At 37.8% G+C, this 23,325-nt stretch overlaps 1 protein-coding gene across 1 annotated transcript in view; it reads left to right on the forward strand.

Annotated features, from left to right (window-relative positions):
- ABLIM1 (actin binding LIM protein 1) overlaps positions 1-5,523 on the forward strand; it is a 151,047-nt gene extending 145,524 nt beyond the window's left edge. Inside the window, exon 24 of the mRNA XM_015815819.1 lies at positions 1,259-5,523. Coding sequence (XP_015671305.1) covers positions 1,259-1,372 — 114 coding nt within the window. The 3' untranslated portion in view covers positions 1,373-5,523. The remainder of the gene's footprint in view (positions 1-1,258) is intronic.
- The last annotated feature ends 17,802 nt before the right edge of the window (positions 5,524-23,325 follow it).

The raw sequence follows: 23,325 nt of genomic DNA on the forward strand, positions 1-23,325 counted from the left end.
GCTTACAGTGCAAGTCAGCTTCTTTATAAAAGCAAGCAGTTATTGAATCAGAAAATAGGTACGAATCTATGATTTATGATATAATTCTGACTGATTCAGAAATTCTTGTCACAGCTAAAATTTTCAAAACTAATAGAGCATAACCAAATTGTAAGAGTAACCACACGTATTATAGTGTACAGCCACATTTTTCCTCAAGGTTATACTCTAGTTGTAAAACTGTCCTCAATCATATGATATAATGATGTTACCAGAGTATGTAGGGTCCAATTTTTTTAGTCCCCTCCACCATCAGTCTATTGCAGGCATGTCAAACTGCCGGCCCACAGGCCGGATACATCACGCCGAAACCGCGCCCATCCCATTGCTGGCAATGGGGAAAAAGTCGCGATATGTCGTGCAGCATCATGTCACGTCGCAAGTTTGATGTGGCTGATCTAATGTATCAGATTTAAGCCAGCTGATTTTGGTATCTATTCTGGGAGAAATATTAATGGGATTGCAAGCTGCATACCCCTGGCTTATAGAAATACTTCGCCTTTCATGTCCATAATAGGGATCAGCTGAAGATGTATGACTATAAGATATGTATCTTTTTTAAGACAAATGTGCAGACATATCCCTAGAAATAAAAACTGATCAGTTGATACATTTAATCAAACTCCATCTATACTTGAAATGTTCCAGTTTAAGTTTCACTCTTTGCCATTGATGGAGGAAAATACAAGATCTTGATACATGTGAAAGCCCTTGCGTGTACAGCTCCATATGCTAGATTTTCTTTATGCCAGCTGTCACCACAGTAACATTGGCAGGCTGCTCATATATTGAGTTTTCCAGACACTGAACATCTCAACAGGATTGTAGTCTCAACACCTCTGGAGGGCACTTGGTAGGGAAAGGCAACTTGAGCTAGAGATTTGCTCAGTCTCTAAATTATTTGCTGACTTATCTACTGCAATATTTGACTATCATTCCTATTGGCTAGAGGTTATGGTTTGCATCTTATTACTTAAATTTCCTTAAGAGTTAAAAAAGGGGGGGATTATTCTACTCTTGGATGCTTTGGCATCCCCCCCCCAAAAAAAATCCAAAAAGGCCACTTGGTGCTATAGGACACTGGCCTTTATCCACTGCTCAGGACTTTATATTAGACGTGGTACATTAGACCTAATACATTGAGGGTAATGCTGTGATATCTAGATTGCCTGTTTCTACTACTTGAATGATGATGTACTTCTGCCTTGTCTTTCTTTAGCGTCATTTAGCACCTGAGGTTTTTCAAGAAATATTTGGCATGACGATACAGGAATTTGATAAGTTACCTCTCTGGAGACGCAACAATATGAAGAAGAAAGCCAAACTCTTCTGAATTCTTCTTTCTCGGGAGAGGGAAGATATCATGTAATAGGATAATGTATTATAATCGAGTCCAAACCCTTTTTGGAGAGCAAATGCTCAAGAAGTTGGGGAGCAGAGAAGGGACAATCTGAGAAAGGCACATACTAATGCCTTGAGATTATGCAGTAGCCTGTCAAGCTTGCCATAGGCAGAGACATGAAAGGCTCTTTGTTCAAATCTCAGTCATGGTTTTCACTCATGAAGTTTTTATATGGCATATATATTCAGTCTTATGCCTTCCTCATTTTCCCTTGACTTTTATTCAAAGGTCGAGGACGCTAATTGAGAAGACCCAGGAAGTGCCCGTAGGATGCACAGCTCACAATTTTGTGGCCATGGACTTTCCAAGCAATGAATGAATATATTCTATAGTTAAGGAAGGAGTCTTGTGTAATATATTTATCCTCTGGGCACAGCTATTACAGTTAATTGGCCTTATTGTCAAACAGCTTATTCTTTCTGCAGTACCCATCAATAAAATAGGCTGCTGAACAGAGGTATTCTACTGTGCTGCATACTGGCCAATTTTTTTTAGAACAAGCTCCCAGCTTGCACATGCACATATCTAGTAGTAAATTGCCATGTTTTGTTGTCTTTTCCTGCATTAACTGAATATAGTTTTTTGCTTTAAACCACTCGGTTAAAAATTAACAAGAAGAGCAAGCACGTAAACCAAATATCAGTTTCTTGGTTTAATTATGAAGGAGTTATTTCAACTGTCATGTTAAATGTAAGCCATAGTGTCATGCAATCTTAGGTTTAATTTAGATGTGACCTTTGCTGTGTGAAAATCACTGTGACATAGTGTGGTCATGCATTGCTTGATTGTGCTTGAAAAGAAGCACTGTGTGGGCCAATATATTGATGTTGTTCCTTTTCATGTTAAAGTAAACAATATTAATCACATTGGTCCACACAAAAAAAAGGTCTGTACTAGGGCAATATCTTATTGTGATCAACCAAAAGGCACACAGTCATGTTTAAGCTCTGAGGCTTTCCAGTTTTCCTTTCATAAAGTTGTAGGATCTGATACAGGATCATCTTTCATAGGATTTAGTATAGATGTCCTAGAAAGTCCTTACTATCCTTACTGTGGAACTGAAGATTGAAAAGTGTTTTGTGAGAACAACTAATGCCAAGCAAATCAAAAGATTGGACACTTTCAAAGTTCTCTACATAGCCTATTCCAGGATTGGAACAGCATTTTTCATACACTAATACCATCCCGCTGCAAAGGTTACATTTGAATTTTTTAACATGTCTACTGGAATTGTGAATTCTGAAATTTTATTATTATATTTTAACTATTATACAGAGTGATTTTGCTGCTACACAGTGACCGTTCAAGCTATTTTCTTGTATGCACTGATAATATTGCACAATATGTCATGTTAAACAATGTTTAATTTGATTTTCTTCATGTAATCACTCATTATTCATATAAGAAGACTTGAATTTTGTGTTATTTTACTATACACAGTTTTTCTTTTTATTTACTATCAGTGCCTGGAAAAAATACTTTTATCTTGGGCAATTTCTCAATCAAATGAACCGCTCAACTACATGTAGCTCTTTTTTTTTAGAGGAGATTGTGTGACCTGGCTTCTTGTCTACCTAAGTTGCTTGGTAGATTGTGTATTTTCCATAAAGGACACATAAAATTTACTTTGATAGAATCAGAAGCCATTTTTGGCTGACAATAGGGTGCAGTGATACATTAATTTTTTACCTGAGTGATGACTGCCACTATATAAATTTTTACTTTTTCTCTTTTAATGTGCATTTCTGCTTACAGTGTAATCCTATATGTGTACATACAATAGTTTATACTAATCTAGAAGTAAAAATTCACTAAATTAAATGAAGCTTGCCATCTAGTAAGTCTGTGTAGCATAGATGAGGAACCTGTTGGCCTCCAGATGTTGCAAGACCCCAACTCCTGCTTTCCATACCATTATTAATTGGGGGGGCAACACTTGGTAATGTTATTCAGCAACATCTGTAAGGCTACAGATCCCTTGTCTCTTCCCCTGTTTAGATAGCAATTCTTATCGTAAGGTTTATGTAGGGAGGACTTGTAATATGTTTTGCTCTTACATTTAAGAGCTAAGCATAAGTGGATTCCAGTGACATATCTGAATTCACAGCAGATCTGGTTTGCGAAAATCCGGAGGATCAGTATGTGGAAGCAAAGAGAGATGAGTTTTATTTGCGGCCATTTAGTGATTTTTGCAGCCTGATACAAAACGATAAAGAGGATTTTCAGCATATCAGTACAGATGGTTTAGAATATTGTGTGGCAGAATTCATGTAAAATGTTAACGACATCAAATGCTGAATATCCTGTCATTATAATTAGGTGTGATGGGATGTTCACTGGCAACTCAGAGCTTTCCCAGGAGACACCCAAATCAAGAGAGTGTGCAATCCCGAGCTGGGTGGAGAAGAGGGGGAAGAGATTCAGGGTAGCCACACCCCAAAATCTCTCAGGATATATCTGGTACCTTAGAAAGTTACCAGTTTGGCAAGATTCTGTCAATTAGATGTAAGCAAATAAAGGATTGGATATGATTGGATGTCACTGTCCCATCACTGGGCTTGGGCTTGACAGTAGGAGAAGGAGTGGCACGACCATACTAATGGCATTGTTTGTGGGAATTTATCACCTGGCCAAGAATAATATTTCTTTAGCCTGCTTCATAGGTTCCTGCAAACTGATGTCCTCCAATATCCTATCCTGGAATTAGGGGTTCCTGGCTTAATATTCAAGAAATTAAAATCCAAAATAGTTGAAGGGCACTGTTGGGGAATACTGAGAGAAGGATACCCGATAATCACAAGATTAAATATACTAGGACAGGAGGGAAGGGGCAGTCATGCCACATGACAGTGTTCATCTTTCTAATTCTATTATCTCAGGCAATATTATTAATTAAAACAAATTGTAGCAGGAGTCAGAAGGCTCAAGGAAACCTTAAAAGTGACAATGTGTAGTTGTGTTTTGTTTCTGTAATTTTCTGTAATAATGTATTCGGCTGGCCTATTAAACTAGCTATAATTTAGCCAACAGGAGAATTTGATGAGTGATTTACAAAGGAATGTGCTATTTATCAGAGAAATATACCCTTTGCCCCCAAAGCAAATTCTGGACGGGTAGCCAATCAGTTGAAGAGGGCCATCTGAGCTGCCTCTTTCCTGGGCATGCTATTGCTTCAATGGCACATCAATGGCTTCTCTGATTAGGCATCCTTTCTACTTTTTGTCCTTGGTTCAGTGCTTTTATACAATGAGCTCTGGACAGACATTTGTATCTGGAGCACAAAAAGGATTAAAGCAGCGTCTCCTGACTGCAGTTCATTAAATTAGCCAACATCCATCCATAACTGTGCTTCCTCTTTTTTTTTTCATTCAGGATGTTTATATCTTGAAAATTAGAATAGTTGCTTCCCATCCCCTCACGGAATGAAATGTCCACTGCCTTTTATTCTTCAGTTGAATTTCCTAAGCTGAGAAGTAAAAAGTGTAACCTACAACACGGCTGCTATTTGAAATCATTCCCTGTATGCTTCAAATTGACTGGGAAGCCAATCATTTATTGGTTCCAACTGCAAAGCCCAGTGTTCCCTCCCCATTCTTGATTAGCCAATCAATTTTGACTCAACAAAACCTGAATTCTATATTCTCAGTTTCCACACATATTATTCCAAGAGCAATGATAGTTTTACTTTTTAGAAAGTAAGATATTTCTTGTAAATAGACATTCTCCTTTAAGATAAATGGCTAGTTAAGACATCATTCCAATGTTTTGCAAACTCTCTTATATCCTGAAACAAAAATGGGGTGGGGGGGTTACTATAAAAATGCAGATGAATTCATAATTGGACAATTAGTTCATCTCTGACCAGTCCCTGTAATGGTCTGTAATTCCAGAAAAATGTATGATCACAAATGAAGACTTAACAATTCCTAGCATTATTCATCAGTAGTTTGGCTCTTCTGATGCAAAACGACATTGTAATTGGGTTTCTACAATTTCAGGATGAAAATGAATGTTACGCATGTTCCACTATTATTTGCTGAGATGTAAGCATGACATACTTTTGTAATAAAGCTTTGAAATTATGGACAGATCAATTTTTTGAAAATGTGTTACAGGTAATCCTCGACTTACAACATAATTGACCCCAAAATTTCTGTTGTTAAGCAAGACATTTGTTAAATGAGTTTCGCCGGGACACTGCAACCATCATAAATATGAACTCGTTTACCAAGCATCCAAATTTTGATCACATGGGGATGCTGCAATGGTCATAAGTGTGGAAAACAATCATAAGTCACTTTTTTTCAATGCCATTGTAACTTTGAACGGTCACTAAATCAACTGTTGTAAGTCGAGGACCACCTGTATTTATTTTGTGAGGAAGTACAATTTATTTTAGAGACTACTTCCCGATTATACTAATTTTATAAAAGAAGAGTTAAAAGGGTCTTACTAAAAATATAAAGGGCCAGAAAACCAGCAAACATATTTAATGTGGTGCTAAAATGGAACTGATTAGAAAGACTGAGCTTTTCCCCCTCTATTGTTTTAAAATGTGCTAATGACTTGAAGTGCTATTGTACAAATAATTCAATTACCTAACTACCTACTTACCACTATCACCATCCCCAACCCTATATGTAACGAAAAAGACATTTAAGTCCAAATTTTAAGATTTTTTTAAAAACACTGATTCAATTCTATTCTAATGGGAAGAGTAATACCAAAGCTGTTGTGAAGTAGATGGACTTCATTGTAGTGATGTACAAATTCACCACCACTATTTGATAAGTTATTGCACACAGCAAAACTACATCTCTTGACAATGCAAGTTAATGTCAAACAAAAGATGAATAAGCAACACATGGCTATTGCAGAATGCAGATTGTCATCCTGGAGGACTTGTGATGTGTATTGTTACATTGGTAGAGCTGGGTGGGAAAATTCAAAAACTATGTGAAAAGAAAATTATCTCCAGAAGGATATTTTATTGGTGCTTATCTACATTGTATGATGCCCATTCTTTTATTGTACATTTCTTCTGCATTTTTAATGCAATCTACTAAAAAGGGATATTTTGGTTCACATCCTTTTTCATGTTACAATTCAATCTTCCCACTTTGCATCAAAAATATAGTATGAAGAAATTGTCACGTGCTAAATTGCTTCTCAAAACAGAGCTGTTAAAAGAATGTCTTTCTTGGTTTGGATAAACAGTGATAGCTCTCCATGATAGTCAAAGCAAGCTTAATTCCAAATATAAAGTCAAGAAACATAAAAAGGGATCTTTAAGATATTTTCTTCAGCATGCAGAATGATTTCTACAAGGAAGAAAGAGATATTCTTGAGATATTCATCCATATGTAAAAATACTGCAATGATCCAACATGATCTTTGTTTCCCAAAGGGTTCTATCTAAAACCATTAAACAAGTTTTGCTGTAAGCCTTAGATTTGGATGTAAAATCTATACATCCAAATCTAAGGCTATCAGATTTGGGATTCAAGGATCTGGTAAACCATGAGTTGGATAAAGTATTGAAAAATATTTTTATTGTTATCAATAATTATTAGCCTTATCAACTCTGTTTTTTCAAGAATGAGTGCTAGTTTGCACACTAAATTTGCATACCAACTTCTGACCCCAAATCAAGGCCAGTTGAATCAGATACTAAGGTTGAATATTAGGCTATTTCTCAGCCACCTAGAGAAGAACCTGCTTATTCGACTATACTGTGTATTGTTAATAGCAGTGTTTGCTATAAAGTAGTTTAAATTACTGACAATCGTTACAGTGATGAAGCCATATTTCTGATTTTTAGGAACATGACTCTAATTATATTTTGCTTAAAATCTCAAGGTTTAAATTTATCCATTCTTCCCATAATCAGCCAATTTTCAGAACTGAGAAAAAGCCTTTTTCAGAATTTCCCTTTTTCCCAGTCTCTCCCCCTTTTTATTGTTGTTATAGAATAGCTCTGATTAAGAGCCTTTGTTGAAAGAGAAAGCCAACAATGCCTGTCCATAGAATTAAATCTGCTTGTTTGCGAAATGGCCACTGTTGCTATTCATGCTGTTTGCAAATGTCACCCTAATGCCACTATAATCTACATCGCTGTTGTACTCATATCAAGTAGATGAATAAAGTTTTAAACTTTATTCTTACCCTATTGTTTGGATATTTGTTTTTCTTTATTCACTAGTGTTAATACAGTGAAAATGGGTTTGATTACGCCTGATGACAAAACTTGTCACAAACACACTGTTTGCAAAACAGAGGATATGTTGGGAACAATTTTTGACAAAATTTTACACATTTTGAAGATCTTGTGGTATTTTCTGAAACAACACTCAAAATAGGGTAAGCGTTTCCTTGGCCACAAACTTCTTAAATTATTGAATAATTAGTACTGTGATTAATAAATAACAGACACATGGTTTTGAGATCTCAACCTTAATTTCAGGGTAGCATTATTGCGTAGGCCAACAGTTCTCTTAATGTCCTAGAATTAACATAGCATGATTTGTAAGAGTTGTGCACAATTATAAAGTTTTTGCAAAGTTTATGGATTGAGAATGTAAAATTCATTAGTTGTCTACAGCCTCTCATTCAACGCAGAGGAGTGCAAGTTTGTAATTACTGTATTAATCGAAAGCTAAAATTAGAGCAGGATGTGGTTAGTAGAGTAAGTAGTAAACAACTGATAAGAGCTGTATCACAGCAAGTCACAACATATTATAGAGCTGCGGGAGAAGATAAACACACAAAATGGAGGAGATCAGGTTCAACAATAGAAAAGATTGAAATAAAACAATCTTAGAATAATTATTAAGTCAGCTGTATGATTGTAAAAAAAGACAAAAGAGACTGCATCAACAGCAGTTTGTCAAATCATTGAAAAATTCTATTCTGCACTGGATAGATCCAATGTCAATTATTGTGTCCATTCTGGGTAGACTGGTTTAATTAACTCAGAAAAGACAACAAGGAAAGTAAAAGGTCCTATGAAAACAATTGATGGTATTGGCAATATTTTGGATAGAAAACAGCACTCTTCAAGTATCTGGTAGTCACATGACAGGCATAATCTGTTCTATCCAAAGCTCAGAAAAATAAATGTATGTGATAGAAGACACATTTTTATTATGTAATAGAATTCTTAAAAAAGTGTTTTGAAATTTTTTAAGACATATCCCTTTCACCACATTCAACAATCCTACTATTTATCTTAGTGTTACTTTGATCTGCATTTTAAAGTTTCTATTTTTCTGTTTTTGTCCTTTAAACACATTTAGCTGCCTTACTTATTCCCCAAAATTGAAAGATGTGATGTAAATCAAATAAAAATGAATAAGCCAACCACTGCACCAGCTGAAAGCAATCACATTCATAATAGGCAGATATCTAGCTGAGAATTTTACAATCTTTATCCTGGTCAACAGACCTTTTTTTGGTTGTTTAATGAACAGATATTGGAATGTATCAGTCGCTATCTATATATATATATATATGAAAGTGTCAGGCCAAAAGCCAAATTTATTTCATATTTGAGAAGCCAAGATGTGACATTGGTCATTTAGCCAGCCAACTTGATGTTTGCTATGCACATTGACCTTAGCAAATGATTCATCATCATTATTCTTCATACTTAAAGCCTTTTCTTCTCAGATAATGAAAAAAAATAAGTTCCAAATTTTAGAAGTCTGGCTTTCTTTCCTACTTCCTGATACAGAAATAATGTGAGTTTCTGACCTCTGAGTAATGATTGAGGAATGTATTACATCTCCCAACACAGCAGGGCAGCTGGTAAAGTGAATCTTCGCAGCATGTTAAAAATACAGATAATGATGCCAAAATCCAGATCTGATTGAAACATAGTCAAATGTCAACACTAATTTGCTGCTAAATACATATGGTTCCCTGGGATTACTTTAAGTACAGAGTTATGCGCTATGCTTTTTTTCTTTACCAACACAGCAAACTTCCCCCTCCCCTCATTTTTCCCCTCCCTCTCCATTTCATATTTAGTTTCCTTTGCTTGAGCTTCTATAAGGCTCTATAAGTTCAAAGTTTTCTGTGGTGGAAGGGCCTCAGGAACATGTACAGACTGTTCCGGGGCTTGAATGAAGAAGAAAAAGTCATTGTTCCAGGTCACGCCCCTTCCATAGCTGTCCTTTTATGGATTGTGCCTTTTATACTTACAGCCCCAGAGAGTCTAGAACAATCCATAGTTTTGATGAAGCTCTGAGCTGCTGTTTCTTTTAACAGATCAGTGAGATCAGGACTCTAGGAATCTCTAAAAATGCATCATTGTGAGATATACAACTGTGAATGTAAGAAAAATGTCAACAACAGCTATGGAATGAATATGAAAATAAGTAAATTGTACAATATCTTTCTTTTGCAACTAAAAACCCACTTTGAGAAAAGTAGCATTTTGTTTAAGGGATTATGGACTGGTGCTACCAAAGCGATGCTCCTGTGCTCAGAAATCTTTTTTTTCCTTTAAAGCCAAAGTGCTGCACAGCCTTACTGCTTGCTGAAGATGTTATGCAAATAATTAGGAAATGAATATTTCAAATGCATGCAGTGAACATCACAAAAACTATGCATTTCTTTAAAACAACCATGTGCAATGTTTTGGTGTCTAATGGCTACATATCAAGCCTAAACTACAAACAATTTTTTTTTAGAGATAATTTAAATTCAATGAGTCCAGTCCAGTGGCAGCACCTTAATAACCTTAATTGTCTCCAAAACTTCTTAAGGAAAATTGGACCAGTTCAATTCTTGGATGGGGTGAATAGAAAATCCCAGGGTTGTTGACAAGGCAATGGACTTTTTTAAAACTTTGTTGTTGCCAAGGAACTCATATGGGCATGTTCATGTATCAAAATTTATCAAAATATGAGATTGGCTTGAGGGAATCTTTGTTTTCAGTGCAGTTTTGTACAGTTGCTTATAAATATTCCCATTAAGTTCATTCCTATCAGGCAAATAAATAAAAAAATGAGAGACTTCTGAAGAACTGCTCCGGAATACCCTCTTGCTAATTTCCACCAGAACTTTTCTTGCACTTCTTTTAAAATAGGGTAGGACAATCTTCTTTCTGACAAGAGTTGCAATTGTTCAAAAGTATCTTGCATGGGCCTAAAGATCTGTTATACAGAAGTAAGCAGGAGCTGATGTCACAGTAGGTGGGAAAACTCACATTGTCTCAGTAATACCCCTGCTGACATCATCATCCCTTGCCGAGGTCCTATGCAGTAGGGAAGAAGCAGATACATCTTTGTAGTGGTTCTTCAGCAATTTTGTAATGAGGCTACAAGCCACATGCAGTGTTAGGCTCCCACCTTAGCATATTTATTCTGAAAGAATGACAATATTATTTTAAAACTTTCTTAGTCTTTTTTATTATTTCCTTTTGTAAAACGTTAGACTGCTGCTTTTCACTTAATTATTCAAAGAATTTAGTGGTCCTCTGTCTTCTCTCTATCCCTAGACTTCCTGGATTGATTTTCTTGAGGGAATATGTAAAATCTTTCCTTTGTTTCTTCTATCAGTTGTTGACACCAACAAAAATGATACCGAAATTAGGATAACTGCATAGTGAAGTCATCAGTTAAATACTGAAGCTATATATTTGGGTTATATATGTGTGACAATACAATAAGTTGTGATGTTTGCATGATAATGTAATCATACACATTTCATCAGTAACCCTTCTACTAGTTCCACTGCCCAAGTTCTGTCTATTAAAAAAAAAATTGAATGAGCAAATTTCTCAAATAGCAGCTTGGTTTGCTTCAGGGCTCTTTCTGGTTAAATCCAAAAATATCCCACAACTTCTAAACAATATTTAAATAACAGAGAGATGCCCTGGATTTGCCCAAGTCTGGATCTGAAGGCCAAATGAAAAAAAGAGCAGTGGAGTCAGTGATTAATGGTACTTGTCCTCAAAGTAGAGTGATTCTTGAAATTCTCAGGATGCCTCTTAAGAGATGAAAATATCCTGAAGGTTGAGAGAGATCATATTATGTCTAAAAAGAAAAAAATAAAATCTAAAAAAAAATACTGTAATTTCTACAAAACTACCATACTGTAGCTTTCCTTTTCTCCTTAAAAGCAGGAGTGCCACATTATAACCATTTATGCTTTTTTCCCCATATTCCCTTATAAGAGCACAAAGTGATTTGACTTTTTTTGCTAAAGTTATGAGCACTGACTATGACTGAAGCATTTTCATAGCAAGTAGATCAGATCAGTTCTCTCAATTAGGCCTCTGAACTGGATTACTTAGTTTTAGCACCTCCAATCTATATAAATAAAAATGTAAATGTTTGTTTGTTCAAAATCTTAAATCTCCGAAAGTTCTTCACCGATTGCTTTGAAATTTTGACACAACATTGCATTTGAATACGCGCATCAAACTCGCCACGTCACGTGATGTGTCACAACGTATTGCAACTCTTTTTGCATTGTCGGCAATGGGGTGGGAGTGGCTTCGGTATGAGGAAACCAGCCCACAGGCCGGCAATTTGACACCCCTGTTCTAAAACAATTAAACATGCTGAAACCTATATTGTATTGGGAAGGAGAATTTAAAAAAAAAAGACAATGACTTCAATTACACAGTTGTGACAGTCTTCACTCACATACAGACACACAGAGACACATGATAGTCCTGGTTGATTTGAATCACTGCCTCTATTCTACAAAATTAAAATATTCCAGTAGGTGTTTGGTCAAAAAATTATTTTTCAATAATGCTTGTAAAAAATCCTATATAAAGTTATAATTGTGTTTTTCCAGTCATCTACCTTTTCATTTCACAATAAATTTCAGTTTCTTCTTCCCCATTGGAAATTCCCTCTTCTTTGGAGCATCAATTTATATTCTTTCATTCCTTCTGGCAAGGTTCATAAAGATAGATAAGGTACTTTCGAACCCAATATGGAATACAGTGTATGTTTTTAGTTGTTGCATATTTTGATGAGATGGCCTCAATTTAACTTCTCTGAAAGAAAAAAGATGGAAATATATTACCATTAATTAAGAGGGGTAGAATGTAATCTATTTACAACAATTAACCTATTGTTAATATTATTAGAAAGCAACAATTGAAACTGTTAGGCTATGTGAGAAAATGAGAGGTGAAATTTTCTGTTTACAAAATTTACTTCTTATGTGTACATACCGGTAAAAGGAAGGTAGGCAGTCTAAGGGAAAGAAATGAGAGGTTTGCAATAAGCACACTGGCAGAAACTATTTCCACACACATACTGTTCAATGTTGCATTTGTGATAGAAGACCTTTGATTCTACCTATTAATTGATGGTATGGTACATATATTCACTTTGCCTGCAAACATTCATAAAATATTATTTTCCCTTCATATGCAGCTATGATTTGAAAGAGTTAGGGAATTTTTGACTTTGGAATTGGGGAAAAACAAGACCTAAACATTGACATTTTAATTATTTCAGAAAAAGACTCATGCTTCTGTGAAATCATTTTTCTGCATGATCCAATAGTAATTTATGTAACATTGTGAGTTATGGTCTTAAACCCAATATGACAGTGAAGCCTATCACTAGAAGTGTCAGTGATAAAAAGTCCATTATAAAAAGTAAAGGCCCATCTCTTACAACCATACAGAGATATTATCCAAATGGCTCAACATGGCAAGGAACAAATTCTATCACCAATTCAATATGGGATTTTGTTTTTTTCATGTGTCCATTTGGACGAGGGGATAGATGGGGAACTCATCAAATTTGCGGATGACACCAAGCTGGCAGGAATAGCCAACACTCCATAAGACAGGCTTAAGATACAGGAGGACCTGGACAGACTTGAACACTGGGCGCTATCTAACAAAATGAAATTCAATGGTGAAAAAAGTAAGGTTCTACATTTAGGCAAGAAAAACCAAATGTACAGGTATATTATAGGGGGTACCTTGCTCAATAGTAGTAACTGTGAGAGGGATCTCGGAGTCCTAATGGACAATCACTTAAATATGAGCCAGCAGTGTGCTGCAGCTGCCAAAAAAGCCAACACAGTGCTTGGCTGCATTAACAGAGGGATAGAATCAAGATCACGTGAAGTATTAATACCACTTTACAATGCCTTGGTAAGGCCACACTTGGAATACTGCATCCAATTTTGGTCACCATGATGTAAAAAAGATGCTAAGACTCTAGAAAGAGTACAGAGAAGAGCAACAAAGATGATTAGGGGACTAGAGGCTAAAATATATAAGGAACAGTTGCTGGAATTGGGTATGTCTAGTGCCGGACAAGAAGCAACGGATGGAAACTAATAAAGGAGAGAAGCAACCTAGAACTAAGGAGAAACTTCCTGACAGTTAGAACAATTAACCAATGGAAAAACCTGCCTCCAGAAGTGGTGAATGCTCCAACACTGGAAGTTTTTAAGAATAGACTGGACAGCCATTTGTCTGAAATGGTGTAGGGTTTCCTGCCTGAGCAGGGGGTTGGACTCAATGACCTCCACGATCCCTTCCAACTTTATTATTATTATTATTATTATAAGACATTCTTCATACCTCACTTCTTTTTATTGATTTCAAGCTAAGCACCACTTATCCGATAACAAACTAAGAGAAGATCTTATATCTTACCAGGGTAGCCTTACCTTGAAGTAAAATTTTGGAGAACAATACGCCAATGAGGAAAGTTAAGTCATCTGAGTTAGATGATAAGTTTCAGATAATATTAAGGGATTAAAAATGCCTTGTGAAATCCTTAAATATGAGAGATGGGATAAGCAGACATGAGTCTGTGTGGAAAAATAGCACAGAGTATTATGTATTTTGAGACTTTCTAAATGGAAAGTTAAATTCATTGCAGGTTTTATGGTACATGATCTCAAATTCTATAGGTTGTTTTAAAAACTATCTTACTGGTGTGGGCTCAGTCGCAGCCATGAGAATACAGTAGTTATAAAATATTGGAAGGATATTCACCTGATCTCTAACATGGCATTTTTAATATGTGCTCTTCATATTTGTTTGAATGGTCTCTATTTCATCAGAGGTTCAAGAAATAAGATTTACAAAAAATAATTTCCCTTAAATCATGTTATTATTATATATTTCCATATAAAATGGGGACAAGGTATGCTCAATATATTGAGAGCCAAATACTAATACTTTCATTCTGGAAGTCATTAACTGTGAAGAAAATGTTCTAAATCACTTAGTATACTGACTCTCAATTTGACTTACTCTAAGTTGAATCTTTGTGTCAAGAATAGAAAGTTTAGCTTTTCTCTAGTAGTGAGAGCCACTATCAGCTAAATACTAACAGCTCATAGCTGAAATCAGTATAAATTTACTACTATAAATCTACTATTATAAATCTACTATATATCTACTAAATATACTACAGTATAAATCTACTACTATAAAACTATCTAAACCTAGATAGTTCAGAATACTAATAAATTTTAATTTTAAAAAATTGGCTATGATCTCATATTCTCATATCAATTAAAGCAATAACACTGTCATTTATTTTTCTTACTAATATAATAATGTTTTATGTATTACACGTAAAGAAACCATTGCCCTTCCCTGGGGCTTCCCAAAAGCCACTATTTTTTTCTCCTTAGAGAAAAGTCATAATATGTGCTTCTAATTTCTTGCAATTTAAATTTCAGTTAAAAAAATTCAACCAATGGGAATATTCTCTTTGTTAGCTTTAACCTGTAGATCATCCCACTAGATAACCGTCTGCCAATTCTTTTTGTAATAACTGAAAGTTTCACTGAAAGTGCAAAGGCTAATTTGCATTTCAAACTGAAGAGGTTAATATGAAAATTATCATCCTTAGCAAATTTACTGTAACGTTAATAAAGACTAATACTGTATAGTACATTTTCAAGATACTCCACTTTGTCTGAAAAATATTTGCTTATATTTCATATTCTTGAACGATCACCACATGATTGAAAAACTTGATCTTCCAGACTCTAAATATCACATAAGGAGCAAAACTAGTATGATTGTCATTTCTCATCTTGTGTGGTGATTTCTATTACAATGGTTACATTTGTATTCTACTTTTTCTGTGAGCTAAATTTTCCGAGAGTTGCCCCATGGGATGAGTGACTAGATGGACCCACTTCACAATATTTTACATTACTCTGTACATGCTCAAATGGTGCTGGTAGAAGACAGCAATGGTAAATGGTCCAGTAAAAAGAGGCAGGCATCAAGTCAATAAATGTGTACAAAAGTTTGATTTTCCTTCTTTAAAACACTAATTCCAGATGTTCCTTGATATCTGTTTGGTGACAGCAGCTGAAGATCTGAAATATATTGATGATATCCAGTCAGTTTCTCTGCATTAGGTAATAATGGTGAGGCTGGACGGGTACTGAAATCATCATCTTGACTAGGTAATAATGATCTGACTGAGAACTAATAAATGAAGGCAGATCCATATTGGCTCTTGGACTCTTAAGTGAGGCTAAAGAGTGTAGGTTCACTCTAGGGAATGAAAATTGGGGACAGGGGGCTCAAACACCAAAGTGGTTGGAGCAAGGAATAGCTGAAGGACAGCCAAATTACAGTGACCTGATGACTGTCTGAGTCACATTCCTTTGATGCAATGTGTTTGAAGATTGTTTTAAACCTCACTTAATACTGGATATATCTGATAAAATGGTGCCTACTCCTATGGTTCTACCTAATCTCTTAGTGGCATAGTATCTATGGTATTCTTCTGGAGTGTTTATCAGAATTAGAGGCCAGAGGCCTAGTTTGGCAGAAGTTTCCCTACTTCCTTCAGGTTCACTCAGTGGGAGGAGGAGCAGGAGAACAAGATCTCTTAGACATTCCATAGTGGGTGACTCCAGCCTTGGTGCCCTCCCCCATTCTTTTTAAATACCTACAATAAATACACTGCTGGGAGATAATCTATCAGTTTTGAGTATCATTAGCATCAGCATGCTAATGATACCCAGTTCTGTATCTCTACCTCAGGCCAAGCAGGAGATAGGACCTGGTGCCTGGAGGGACTGTACATGACAAAAGGCCAAATTTTAGCTTGCTGTTTGTTCAGAAGCCCTCTTGCTCCAGGCTAGTTCTGTCCTTGGCTGTGGAAAGCCTTGCACTCCCACTAAGGAGACTGCGTAGAAATTAGGATTCTCCTGGTGTAAATGGCTGCAACTGGAACAAACTGCCAGGGCTGTAGCCAGGATTCAAGCTCAAATTCTACTGCAACTTTTTCTAAAGTGGGAGGCCTCATGTTTGAACTACTCTAAGATGCTCTGAGTGGACATATCCTTAAAGGCCATCAAGAAGCTGTGGAAGAAATGACAGGACGCTTCTTTTCACTGGATTAAGACAGGTGGACGCTGAACTCCCAACAGGTGAGGTTCAGGACAAGTCTGTGTTTTCCTCCATGAGAAATGGATATTGGGTTGTCTTCACACTGAAGGAGCAGATCAGCCCCCTTGTCATTGTGGAAATGAAAAAGTGCAACTGTCTGCCAACTCTCCAACCTTCTCAGATTTCCCTATTCATTTTCCATTTTCCCAGAATTATTGTTTTCAACAAGACCGGCAGTTGCTTTAACTTTCCCATCACTTACAATGGAACACAGTGCTGCTTTCTGTTAAGCGCAACCACTATTAATCCAAGGATTTTGCCACTGATCAAAAAAAACGTTGTATTACCATATAGTAGACTACAAAAATCCAGATGGCACAAAATGGCAGCCGATATAACAGAAAGCCTTAATTTTTTTTATTGCCCTCCAGTGATCTTCTGAACGTGATTATCCAAATGTGGTGTGGCTCTAGTCTAGTAGTTATTCCAAAAATGTCTTACTGGTGTGAGGGGAAAAGTTGAAAGAAAGAACAAGTGAAAGACGATAGACTGCCAGGGGTTCTCAACCTTGGCAACTTTAAGACTTGTGGACTTCAATTCCCAGAGTTCCTCAGCCAGCATTCTGGGAGTTGAAGTCCACAAGTCTTAAAGTTGCCAAGGTTGAGAACCCCTGCATGATAGACCATCGCCTTGCTCACGTCCCCTGATCAATGCCCTGCATCCTGAAAGCCAAGGTCCACCCACTCAAAAACGTGTTCGGGAAGCACCTGAGAGACCCAGAGGGTTGAGCTCATTTTCTTAGAAGCTTCTCAGGGGGCATTGCGAGGAAGAAAATCAAGTCACCTTGTCTTCCAACTACTTTTTTTTTTTTAAACTTGTCCGCCCGGCTGACAAGCTTGCATTGATTTGCAGGGGTTCGCAAGACATCGAAGCTGGTTGGGGGATGGTGGTGGTGGTGGTGGGGGACGCAAACGCACCCATCTGCAACCGCTTCCTTCCCACGCCGCCAGCCGCTCGTCGGTCCCTGTAGGTCCGACAGCTCTGACCTCATCGGGAGGGCGGAGCTAGGAAGCGGCAAGGGCAGCCCGAGAGGTTTTACCCGAGAGAGAGTGAAGGAAAAGAATCCGCAAGCTGGGCGAAAGAGGAGGCGCGTCCCGCCGGGAGAAATCCGTCCGGAGTTTGGAGAGCGTGGGAGAAATCCGGGCCCTCCACTCTAGAAAAAGATCCTTCCATTCCGCCTCGCGGCAATAAAAGACGAGAGACCCAGGATGGATAGATATAAAGGTAAGGGAAGCGCGTCTCTTTTGCTTGTCTCCTGAGCGTGGGAAAGAGCTGGAAGGCTCGGGCGCTTCCCTCGTTTTCCCACCGTGGGTGTTCTGCCTCCCATGAAATGTTTTCTGGGAACCCCCTCGGAGCGCCGCTTCTGGCCCGGACCCCCAATCCAACCCTCCCCTTGAGCGGCTGCTTTGAAGCGGTTTCGGGGAGCAAGTGAAGGTTTCTTGGGAGCTGCGATTGGACCAGAGGCCACGCCGGTGGATTTGTGCGTGGAGAGAGTGGCGAAAGAAAGGGTCGGAGGGCGGGGGTGTCGCGTTGCGCACGGCCGCCTGGCCAGCGAGATTATTCGCGGTCTCCATTCCAGAGTTGGTCCGAGGAAGGGAGGAATCTGTATTTAGACGCCGGGGGGGGGGTGGGGGGCGTCGCGGGACAATAATGGGACTAAGAAGCAATAAAGTGCTTGAAACTATACACCTGGGAAGGAAGGCAGAGATGTGGCTGCGCGGGTGCTCGCATCTGTTCTTCGCGGTGACTCACCTGGCCCACCAAGAGCACCTGAAAGCTGAACCCGGGCCGGGCAGGAAGCGGGCGAGACTTTCAAACCGTGCGTCCCAACCGAGCGAGGGAGGGGGAGGGAGAGGGAGAGGGAGAGGGAGAGGGAGAGAAAGAGCGAAAGAATTTGGGAACTTTCTGAGTTTCGCGCGATTATGCTGAGCAGTTGAGGGTGGAAGGCAGCGATATTTGGAGCTTAGTTTCTAAAAGGAGATCCGCCTGAACTCCCGGTGGTGAGGATAAAAATGCATTCTGAACATTCTGATGTTTGCTATCATTGCTAATCAAATAATGATAATAGCGATGCTGTAAACAGGGAAATGCTATGTTATTTTATGCTAATACAGTATGTTATTTGCAATTTGGGGTTGTTTTATTTTGTTTTACTTGTTAGCCACCTGGGTCATGTCTATAAGACAGTGGTGGCAAACCTATGGCACGGGTGCCAGAGGCGGCACTCAGAGCCCTCTCTGTGGGCATGCGCGCCATCACCCCAGTCCTAGGCCTTCAGCTGGGTTTTATAAAACCTTTTTGCTTTAGCTGCCATGTGCCAAAAAAAAAGGTTCAATCAGTCAATTTCAACTTCTCACGGGAAAAAAAAGATCTTGCAAAGTTGGAATTGATTGATTGAATTTTTTAGTCCCACCCAGTCTGCCGTTACCACCGCAGCCACACCCACCCAATTGGCCACGCCCACCCAATTGGCCACACCCGGCCAATGGGCCACACCCACCTGGCACTCGACAATGCATAAGTGGGTTTTGGGTTGCAGTTTGGGCACTCAGTCTCTTAAAGGTTTGCCATCACTGCTATAAGATGTGTGGCCGGTAAACAAGTGCTGGCATGTAATCAAGCAAATCCTGGGTATTGGACTTCCCAATTTGTGTCTGTGTCTGTGTATGGTATGTGACCATGAATGTAAGTGAATGTGTACCAGTCAAAAGGCATCTGAGCTGTCTAGCCCAGTGGGCTATCCTTGCCCCCGCTAGGCAGCCACACCCATTTTGGCACCCTGCCCCCAGCATTGCCTGAAGTCATTTGACCTAAGTAGGTTCTCTACCTCTATTTTGCACACTATTTTTTTTCTGAAATTAAACTTAAGAAAATGCAGACTATCTTTGATATTTTGCAAAAAGACACACACAAAAAAAATACTGGGAGATGGGGAGCTATTCCCAGTGAAACTTTCTTCTCTGGAAAGAAAAACCTTGTAAGATTATTTTGATATCACTGGAAATATGCTAAAAATGCACTTTTTCAGCACTCAGTGTTGTGCTTGAATATAGATACACACACATACACATGCAAACACACCTGCCCACATATCTGCCCACTAGCAGGTTGTAGGACCAGTTTTCAGAATGATCTGGCAATGCCAGTACACATCAGGACCTGAAAATCTGGCTCTCTGCATTTATAGCATGAGAAGAAAGTTACTTGAAAACCTTCAGCACTCTAATCTTAGCTTGCTCTCCTGTGTTTCTCCTTCCAAGGCAGATAATCAGTCAGCCCATCCAAGGAGTAATTTAGGTGGAACCTGAACATATAATTCAAGAAAATCTCCCACATTCTGAAACTAGTTCTTGCAAGTACTGTGGGATGTATGGTGCAATTCATTTCTCATTTATCCCTCATTTACCTCATTTACATACTGTGAGTGTGAGTCCCTTTTTTCAGTGTCATTGAAACTTTAGACTTGCCAAACAAATGGTTGTAAGTCAAGGACTATCTGTAATCTCCAATGTTGCAAAACATTACCAGTGGAGCATTAACAAGATGGGAAAGATCCACCATGCTTCGAAAGGAAGCTGCCCTGACAAGCTAAAGAAATTGTGGTCCAGCTGTCACTCTCTTGGTCTGGAATTGCTGCTTCATTCATACATATACTCTCCTGAGTAGACTGCGGTTCCCCAAGTTTAAGGCGGTCTCCCAAAGGACATATTGAGAGTAGCCACTGTAGCCATGTTAGCAATGCATTGCATTGTGCATCCCTCAGAAGATAGGTTGTCAGCTGTAGGTGAGAAGTTGTGTTGGCTTCTTCTGTAAAAGGCATGCCAGAGAAGGCATGCACAGAAAGAGGCAAGCACTGGTAGGGACTCATAGCAGTGCTTGAGAGAGAGGCAGATCTCAAATGTCAAAGTGGGGTGCGGTGCGTGTGAAAATCCTTTTGCCTCAAAGTTATAAGAGTCGTGCAGCAGAATATCTTAAGGACGGCACTGACATTCTGCTTTGAAACAGAACCTTTGCTTTTGCAGCACTTGACAAAATAGAAAGCACTTTTTTTCTTCTCATTTGTATAAATTCAGCAGGAACAGAACTTCTTTCTCCTCCTCTGAAGTGTGATCACTTCCTGGCTAGTTTATGGATTTTCTGGGAAGCCTACCGCCGACTGTGCCAACACAAAATAGTGCGTTTTATTTATTAATTTAATAATCCACTACTCGGGCTTTCTTTTCTTCCTAGCAGCTTTCAGCATCCTTTAAAAGCTGGAATTGGGTCCTCAACCTAAAAGCTGGAATTTGGTTCTTAGCCTTTTTTCAATTTAATAAGTTGCTTATTATTTTAATATTTTATGAAAGAGAACTTATGAGAATCATGCTGCAGCCTTTTTTAAATTCTATTTTCTGGCATTGTTCAAAAGGTTCACATTCTTTTGCTGAAAAATCTTACCAGTTTCTGAGACTTTTTGTCCATTGATTGATTGATTGATTGATTGATTCATTCATTCATTCATTCATTCATTCATTCATTCATAAATATGAAAACTCTATCTTGTGAGTACATAAAATTGCAATATTAATTACTGATCTGTCATGTTTGCCTTAATAAATATTTATGAATTTAATTTTTTAAAATGTAGTAATTAATACAAAATTGCCTGATAATTTTCAACACTGTTGCGAGGAAACCTTTTTGGACTTGTTTGCAGGGAGGTAATCTTGCAGGGATGGCTGGACATTTTAGCTGCTATTTTGGTGTGAAGCTATTTTAATTAGATTGTGATGAATTTTTCAAAATGTTTGTGTTTTAATGTATTATTATGCAGCCTTGCTCCCATCGAGATGGAGCATGCTGTGAATTCAAATTAGGACATAATATCAAGCTGTTTGGAGGCTGATGTAATTCTCCGGCTGCACCGAGTGGCCTTAGAATTATTCCCATGGATGCATTAGAATTCTTCCTGCAAGTTTCCCAGAATAACCTGTGCTTTGAGGCTGAATTCTCAAATGTTTCTGGTTGGTCTCTTTCAGAACACATATACCATTATCATTTTAAAAAACATGCTGCTTTTCAGAATATTCCTGGGGCAATCTGAGAGGTGCCCTGAATTTATTCAATAGCTGAAAATAGGAATATCTGCTGGATAGGAATACACTTGAAGATTGCTGGATAAGCTATCTGCTTCTTGGATGTGTACTGAGATATTGTCATTGATGTGCCACTGACAAGTCTCACATTTGAATGTACAAATGCTTCTTAACACTGTTAATGTGCAATCCCAATATTTTAAATAATGACATAGGGCCTTTTTAGTATGCCACCTGAATTTGGAAATCATAATTATTTTGACAGTTAAAAATGTATTTTTCAGAAAGAATGACAAGCAGGAAAAAAGGAGAAATTATTGCAACTTTATATTGATTCTACCATCATTCAAAACAACTGTTCAATATTTGGCTAAACATATGAAAATAGGAAAAGTATTGACTTGATTTGATAGGACCCAGTCCTTTTGTAAAGAAGTGTGCTGAACATAAGATGCTGCATGCAAGGAATTGCATGTAGAAACTTGTATCCTAAATATATAATTAGAGCAATTAAAATTAATGGCACTCATTACCTTTTTCCAGGGCAAAGGATAGAATGGACTGGCTAAACTGCAGATGGTTATTATCAAAACTGACAGTGCTATCTATTAAGAGATATATCTGCCAGACAGAAACCAACCCAGTTGCTGTATACAGCTGCAAGTGCTGAATACAAAATTATTAACTGCAGACAACACCTTTTCTATATGGAGAAGTATTGCAGGTTTTACTTGCTAGATAGAAATGTTCAGATTGAAATGAATGAACAATTAATCACAGCATATAGATGCTTTGTGAACATTTGTCCAGGAAAATTATTGCTTGCTATACAGTGTTGAATTTTGTGTATATAATAAATAAATGAAGTAGCTTGTAACCAATTTTGTGATACAAACAAAAGGATTGTTATTGACAAGGCAAACCATAGGTGGGATGTGTGTCCTTCCTAGATGTTACTGGACCACACTTTCCAATTGCCTTAACCAGCATGAGAGAGATAATGAAACATGTAATTCAAACATTCGGAAGGCCACAGATTACCTATTCATGTTTTAAAGTATTATCTTTTCAGGATATCAAGACTAGAAAATCTAAGAACTTGAGCATCAGTTTGCTTCTAAATCAGCCATTGTGGGTATAATTCTGTTCCTAGAAACTGGATGTTGTTGCATCTTATTTAAATCTGCATATTGTTTTACATTTTATATTGCTTACATATCCTTCTTATTAGAATTCTCTGATTTCACTGTAGAATATTGCTTGATATATATTGATTATATATCAATATAATGCTATGGGTGAATTTCATGACTTCAAAATTTTAGATGCGTCCTTGATTATTTTGTGGGTTGAAAATAAGTACATGTGAGTTAAGGGGAAAGGGGAAG

Source organism: Protobothrops mucrosquamatus, unplaced genomic scaffold (assembly GCF_001527695.2).
Source record: "Protobothrops mucrosquamatus isolate PMUCROS unplaced genomic scaffold, P.Mucros_1.0 scaffold378, whole genome shotgun sequence".
NCBI lineage: Eukaryota > Metazoa > Chordata > Lepidosauria > Squamata > Viperidae > Protobothrops > Protobothrops mucrosquamatus.